The sequence below is a fragment of the Gadus macrocephalus genome, chromosome 12 (genome assembly GCF_031168955.1).
Source record: "Gadus macrocephalus chromosome 12, ASM3116895v1".
Taxonomy (NCBI): domain Eukaryota; kingdom Metazoa; phylum Chordata; class Actinopteri; order Gadiformes; family Gadidae; genus Gadus; species Gadus macrocephalus.
The window spans coordinates 6,736,004-6,743,614 of record NC_082393.1 but is presented as its reverse complement, the minus strand read 5'-3'; the positions used below and the strand labels follow the sequence as shown (position 1 = coordinate 6,743,614).

General features: G+C 44.6%; 1 protein-coding gene across 1 annotated transcript; it reads left to right on the top strand.

The window, feature by feature from the left end:
• Positions 1-392: 392 nt before the first annotated feature.
• Positions 393-4,175, top strand: glulb (glutamate-ammonia ligase (glutamine synthase) b). The gene is made up of 7 exons (XM_060067997.1): positions 393-550; positions 1,037-1,218; positions 1,406-1,567; positions 1,815-1,967; positions 2,286-2,413; positions 2,761-2,960; positions 3,413-4,175. The coding sequence occupies exons 2-7, from the start codon at positions 1,053-1,055 to the stop codon at positions 3,729-3,731; spliced, it is 1,128 nt and encodes a 375-aa protein (XP_059923980.1). The 5' UTR covers positions 393-550; positions 1,037-1,052; the 3' UTR covers positions 3,732-4,175.
• The last annotated feature ends 3,436 nt before the right edge of the window (positions 4,176-7,611 follow it).

Here is a 7,611-nt window from a genome sequence, read left to right as displayed (position 1 = left end):
CAAAGTTCCCCACTTGGGAAAACGGATAAGCACCAACCCGATAAATAAGATACTTTAAGCCTACTAATCCCAGAATCAAAAACATTATCACTATTATCTGTGATGGAGAGTGCTAAGTTATGTTGTCGCTTTAAGATATTCAACCAGAAGACACAATTTGAGCAGTTATCAGTGACTTAACAGATATGAGAATCAATACATCCACTGAGTTTAGACAAAATGGTGAGCTTGTTTTGGAAGTGTATAAAATAGTTATAATGTAACCCAGTTGTGTGTCTACCCACGCAGAGACGTTCATTGTTTACTGTGCAACGCGAAGAGCCGGCCTGCTAGAAACCAGTCTACCGTTTCAGCCAATGAGAACATCTGTCTTGTCTCCATCAAGATGACACGTATTCGCCAGCCAATCGTTGTCAGGAGACGTTTTCAATCGATCGATAAAGCCGAGTAAACCACTTCTTGATAGGAATGAGCATCTACAGGTCCACCGCACGAAATAGACACGCCACGGTCGGTCAGTCCTCTATATACACACTCCAGCTGATAAAAGGTAATGTTTCGACCAAGTCCATCTTATATTGTTTGTGTTGCATCATGATTTAATAGCCTAAGAGTTTCTTAGTATCTAACTTTTTCTGAAAATATGAATATATACTTCAATTTATGCTTCGTGTTGTTGGCCAACGATTTTCTACGTCATATGCTGAGTTATATAGTCACTCCTTGAAGTCTCGTGGCTCCCGTCCACAAAGAAGTGCCGTATCGCTTGTGAGGAAAGTGAGGAAATCCGGATGTCTTAGCATGCGAGGACACTCCTCATTCACTAATTTCTGAAACGTCTTCTCCCGACATTCATTCTTCACTATATTGATAAGTGGTTGATGTGTTGGTCTATTTAGAAAACGACAACTTTATGGCATCAATCGTCTCTCCATCTCTCTCGCGTCGTAGATGGGCTAGACGTCTGCATGACAAAAAGTCCCTGTTCCACGACACATGTAATGACGCGCAGACTTTTCCCTTCTCGTATCTCCAGGGTTACCTGGAGTAACATGGCCACTTCCGCCAGTGCCGTGCTGAGCAAGACTGTGAAGAAGCAGTTCTTGGACCTCCCGCAGGGAGATAAAGTCCAGGCCATGTACATCTGGATAGACGGTTCTGGGGAGGGACTCCGCTGCAAGACACGGACGCTGAACTCCGAACCTAAGACCATCGATGGTGCAGCATTTCGATAAATTATTTGGGGGGTGGGGGGTAACGCCATTACCACTGTAGTTACATAATTAGTAGTGTTTTTTTTGTTGTTTTTGTTTTTAGTAACTGTCTTGCAAATAAGTTGTTAAAAACCAAGATGGCCACTGATTGACTGACTTGCCTATTCTTATCTGCTATTGTTATGTTGCAGAGTTGCCAGAGTGGAACTTTGATGGCTCCAGCACCCATCAGTCGGAAGGGTCCAACAGCGATATGTACCTGATCCCGGTGGCCATGTTCAGAGACCCCTTCCGCCAAGACCCCAACAAGCTGGTCCTGTGTGAGGTCTTCAAGTACAACCGCAAGCCGGCTGGTATGTCAAGTCAACTAGTCTATTCTAGCGTCATGTAGTCTAGAGTAGCAAACACTATCTTTACCTTTGCATTTAATGCTATTATGGCAAAGTAATTATGAGTTGCAAATTAATGAGGGTGAAATCTGAGAAAGTAAATATGAGTAGGGATGATCAATGAGTCAGTATAGTGAATATTAAAGCGACAAATGTATTTTTCTAAATAATTTTGGATCCTAAATTGTTTCTATATCATCTCTTGGGACAGAGACCAACCTGCGCCACATCTGTAGCAAGGTGATGAGCATGTCAGAGGTGGCAGACAAGCAGCCGTGGTTTGGCATGGAGCAGGAGTACACCCTGCTGGGCACGGACGGCCACCCCTTCGGCTGGCCCTCCAACGGCTTCCCGGGGCCCCAAGGTGAGCAACCACATGCGCCTTGTTCACCATGTGGCCATCTTGGCTTTAAAATGACTGGCACATCAAGCTAGGGTGTATAACCTACACAAAGTACATTTGTCAGAAGAAGTAACGACAATGCATTGCCATCGGTACAATATTAAGAACCAGATATTGGACAGAATGAATATTAAAACTTTAATTACAATTCCCTACTTTGTCCACACAATAACGGCCTCTCGTTGGTGTTTCACATTAAATATAAACGCACACCGTCTTTACACTGAGGGTTTGGGTGTTGCATGCCGGGCAATGTTGACTCTCTGTCTTCCTGTTCAGGACCCTACTACTGTGGGGTGGGCGCGGACAAGGCCTACGGTCGGGACATCGTGGAGGCGCACTACCGAGCATGTCTCTACGCCGGCGTGGATATCTGTGGCACGAACGCAGAAGTCATGCCCGCGCAGGTACACCCCCACCCCCTCACTTACTGCTACTGCTTCAACCCTACTAATCCAGAGTATACAGGCCGGAACATTAGGTTTGGTGTTAGAAGTTAGTTTGATCATTGTCTGTGTCAAGACAATGATTTGAATACCTCAAAGCGGTGGTCGTTTCCTAAACAAGACTTCAAACTGCTGTTTATCAGATGAGCTGGTGCTCAATTCAGCTTTCACAGCAGAGAACAAGGCTGTTGTTTTGAATAAAAGAGATGCAAAATGACCAAGTTAAAACTTACAAAATGTAAATATATGGACGTATGGCTTTGTAGCTCCTTGGCTGAATCCCATTGGCCACTGTGGTTCCCCTGCAGTGGGAGTTCCAGGTGGGTCCTACAGAGGGCGTCAACATGGGCGACCACCTGTGGGCGGCCCGCTTCATCCTGCATCGCGTCTGCGAGGACTTTGGCGTGGTCGTGTCCTTCGACCCCAAACCCATCACCGGGAACTGGAACGGCGCCGGCTGCCACACCAACTTCAGCACCAATGACATGAGGGCCGAGGGCGGTCTGAAGTAAGGACCTGACGTTGTAGTGTTGAGTCTGCGTATTCCCTGTGAGGTCTTTAATTTCTAGAGCAGAGCTTTAGAAATTTGGACTTCAGACTTGATGCGGAGTCTACTTTCGGATCGGTGATCCGGAATCCGTTGGGTTCTTTAATGTCTCCAATGGGATGATTTTTTTCATACAGCCAAGTTGGTTTCAGGTTGGCATACATTTAAAAAGGCACAATGCAGTGAAGCAACACTCTGTAGCACACAGAAAATAAATAAACTCTGTTCCCACGTATGCAACAGCAATACATAACGACTTTTAGACGGTTCCCCTTTCAATAGTCCCATCTTGCAGAGCAAAATCAACCGTTAACAGTTGCATCATGGGGATCACGGGTGGTAGGACAATTTGGTTATCTGCCCTGCAAATATTTCTCTGGTGCCAATAATCTGTTCCTCCCCACCCCGTTCAGGGCCATCGAGGACGCCATCGAGAGGCTGTCCAAGAGGCACACGTACCACATCCGCACGTACGACCCCAACGGGGGCCTGGACAACGCCCGGCGTCTGACGGGACACCACGAGACCTCCAGCATCCACGAGTTCTCCGCCGGCGTGGCTAACCGCGGCGCTAGCATTCGCATCCCGCGCGCCGTGGGCCAGGAGAAGAAGGGCTACTTCGAAGACCGCCGTCCGTCCGCCAACTGTGACCCCTACGCGGTGACCGAGTCTCTGGTGCGCACCTGTCTACTTAAGGAGGAGGGTGACGCGCCAACAGTTTACAGCAAGTGAAAGACTCCGCCACAGTGGCCTCTATATCTTAGTGTTTGGGGTTCTTCAGCCCAACTACTTAACTTTCTTGTGTATTGAATGTAGCTATCCTAAAATAGTGCAACTCCATGAGTTGGCGGTGAGCCTTTCTATAAAGAACAAGGGATAGCAACATGGTAGAATATAAATGTTTTCATACTGCCGTTCTATAGTAGATTGTTCTATAGTCCTTTACCGCGTGTTCCGGTACGTTGAATAGTCGTTAGTTTTCGCAGGATATTGCAGCAGATCACTTGACACCCTGAACCAAAGAGTTGCGAATGTTTGTACTGCTGGGGTGGCACCCCTGCGAAACGTTAAAACTAATGATATAACATTCCGCGAGTCAGCCAAACACTAAAGTTTTCTAATGTCATTTTTTTGGTTTATCAGATTTGATCCTAATAAAGATCAAATATATTTTAATGTCCTGTGTATAGCCTTTTCATGAGAAATGAGTTGGAGTAACTGAGGGCCCAGCCATGTTATCTTTCATGTCTGTGTGGAAAAGCATGTTGTAGTGCCTCAGACAAACCACTAACGCACATCACATGGAGTTTATCTGGTCTGAAGATGGGCCAGAAACCGGTTACATTAAATTAAATTCTTATGTGGTCCCTCAAACTCGTGGCTGAGGAAAGGTCAGGTGAGTTCTTTGTGACGCTAAATGTCATTATTGCAAAATACTACTACATCTTAAGTGTTTTATAAATGCACACATACAATCAACTGATATTTGAAGTATACATCGTCTTTTAAAAATTGATATTTCTCTCCTTCAGTTCACACAACAGCCATTTTGTGCTTTGTCAAGTCAGTTTACTCTATTTACAACTGGTTCCTATTTGGGCCAAGGGCTAGGAGAGGCCCTCTTATGTAGGGTACTGTGAAATGCTTTCAAGTGAAGCTTTATTGTGAACCCTGTCCAAGCAAGGTCTTGGGTCTCGAGAAAGGACATTTTAATTCTTCACACGCCATACGGGAATGGAATAGTTACTGAAGCTGCCTCATGTCTAAAACGCAACCATAACTACGTATTTTATCTGAATGCAAAGTAGACACTGACCATCTGTTGGTTGTATCCATGTAAAGACTGGGGGATTAGCAGACCACTAAACGTACAGCAGGCACCCTGTTCTTTTCCCCAACCAAGCCACGGGGGCGGTACTATAATTTCAACTTGGTTTGGGTCAAATGAGTGACGGTTGTGGATATATGTACCATCCCTTCCAGTTTAAATCCATTGCTTGTACGGCATGTGAGCACTTATTCGTTTAGGCAATTACGGACACGGGATGTCCTTTATGTTAATAAGATATATCGCGTTTGAGGTTCACTTAATTTGGGGAATGTAATAGAATAAACCAGGCCCCACCTCATTGGGTTTCCTTCTTATCTCACACAAGTTAGGGCAGCCTACGGTCCGGCTCTGGAGAAAAGGGATGACCTTTATCAATCTTGACCAAAGCTGCTCCCTCCACTCCCCCCAGTACACGAGTGCGCTCGACCCCTTTAAGAGCCCAGAATGTGGTAGTGACCTGACCGCTTGTCTTCCGTTGGGCTTCGTGCAGTCCTGTTGAGAAACGCACCCTAGCTTTCGGTGTAACAATAGGAAACTTGAACAGCTGTCGTGGGAGCTGGCTTTGGGGTCAACAACTAGTGACAAGAGAACAGACAACAAAATAGGGCCCCACGTGTTCATTAGTGTCTGTCAACCTACATTTTAATTACATTTACACACATACCGATTGTTTCATGCATATAGGCCTATCAGGCATGGACGCTATGTGAGCCTAGCTCGCTACTACGGAGGACACATTGATTCTCAGTTCCTTTCAGAATAGCAAATTATTTTGGGAAGATGTGACAAAGGGATCCTTTGTTATTCTTCTTGGCCTTTAAATGTGCACAAGCAGTGCAGCTGATCGGGAACAGAAACTGAAAAGTTGAGGAATAGGCTCCAACAAAAACCTTTTGACCATGTTTGTAGTGAAGCGTTACACATGTTGCAAAAATATTTAAATAATCAATATGTTTTTCTATGCATGACAGCATTTCCAAAAAAATGCCCATACAAAGAATTTCATGATTCAATAACTGGACTCAGTGTGGTTTCTAAACATGTTGAATGTGTGAATATTGAAACTAACTTAACTGTCACAGTTGACAGGTTTGCAGGAGAGATACGTGTGAGGCCATAGTCAGAAACTAGATCTACTTTCTCCTCTGGATTCTATTATGTGTGTGGTTGGCGTTTCTAATAGGGTGCTGGGTCTTGTGTGTGTAGATTAGACACATTAGGATCCCTGCCAACGCTCAAGGTTGTAAATCAGACGCTTGGTTCAGCTTCTAGGAGTGGTAAAGCTCTCGCAGCCTATCCCCAGCCTAGCCGCCCAATTATCCTGTCATGATGCCTTCTTCTTTAGTTTATTTCGCTGGCGTCGGATTGCCTATTCTTATAAACGGGGACAAAATGTTCTCTTCCCGCCTTTTCCTTATTTGGTGTCCTGTTACGCAAATGGTTGTTTTAAGTGTCTGTTACGGGGTGCAGAGAAGGTGCTGTTGGGTGCTTTTTGCTCGGTTGGTAGTCAGCGTTCTCCGGTTCCCTTCCCCCTCAGTTGAGCCTTGTTCGGCTGATTTGACCCGAACCCTCCCACCCTTAACCTCATAACACCCCACTATGTGCTCCAGGTCTTCTCTCTTCCTCTTTAGTGGAAATTTACCAGCTCCAAACTGCCATGGAAAAATACAGGCAACCCTACCGAGAGAGAGAGAGAGAGAGAGAGAGAGAGAGAGAGAGGGGGGGAGAGAGAGACCAAGTATCTAAACTAACTAAAACCACATTCTCTCCACATTGATTTGTGTTCTCTCCTTACAATGGTTGCCAGCAGTGGCGGATTGAGGTCGTCCTTTGCCCCTGGGCTACTATTTTTTTGAGGCCCCCTTATTGATCACTCAAAATAACTTAATTTAAACAAAATAAATACTTTAAAAAAAAAAAGCTTAATTTAGTACCATGTGTGAATGCATTCTAGGAATATATAATACCGATCGACTGACCGACGAGCTAAAAGGCATTCACAGTGTATCTGCAAGCTGGTAACAGCTTTTAGCGTACTTCTCTAACCCAAGAAGTAAGACTACAACATCAGCAGCAGTACACAGCACCCAGTTTTACTGAGGCAAAGACGTTTTCAGACATGTCCTCCGCCTTCTTTCAGCATTTTTACATCAGGAGATTCAACCCTGAGGTAGATTCAGACTTGATGCTTTATCTTCGGACATTTGTGTCGTTCAGACATCAGTAGAATCTCTGTGTGGTTTAGGGGGGTGGGCTAGCAAGGGGCGGGATATGACAAAGGTTACGATAAGACCTATCCTAGCTTCCATCTAAGTGCAAAAAGGCCATAAACCCGCATGGGACATGATGGGTTAGTTAGCTGTGTATACAGAAAGGCATGCATTACTGTGCCATCATGTATATCTGCCTACTTCAACGAAGTGCTAATAGGTCATGAACCTGCATTTTCTTTTACACATTAGCATTTAAAAAAACTTTCACAAGAAGCATATTTTTGATAGTACTGAATGTTTGTATTGTTCTGATATTTTACTTATAACATTGAATCTAGTGGAAAGGCTGATGCACATTGTGAGAGGAAATAACTTGTGAGAAGCCAAAACAAGGAGATGTGAACTCCGCCTAAGTGCATTTATTGGGTCTCATTTAGGGCCAATAGCAAGTGCATTAATCAAAGTTGTGATTTATTTCTTCGAAATGGCTGGTTTAAGTTCATATATAAGGGAATGCGGAATTGGCAGTAAAAACGTTCAGGAATGTTCATTTATGCACAAATTTGTT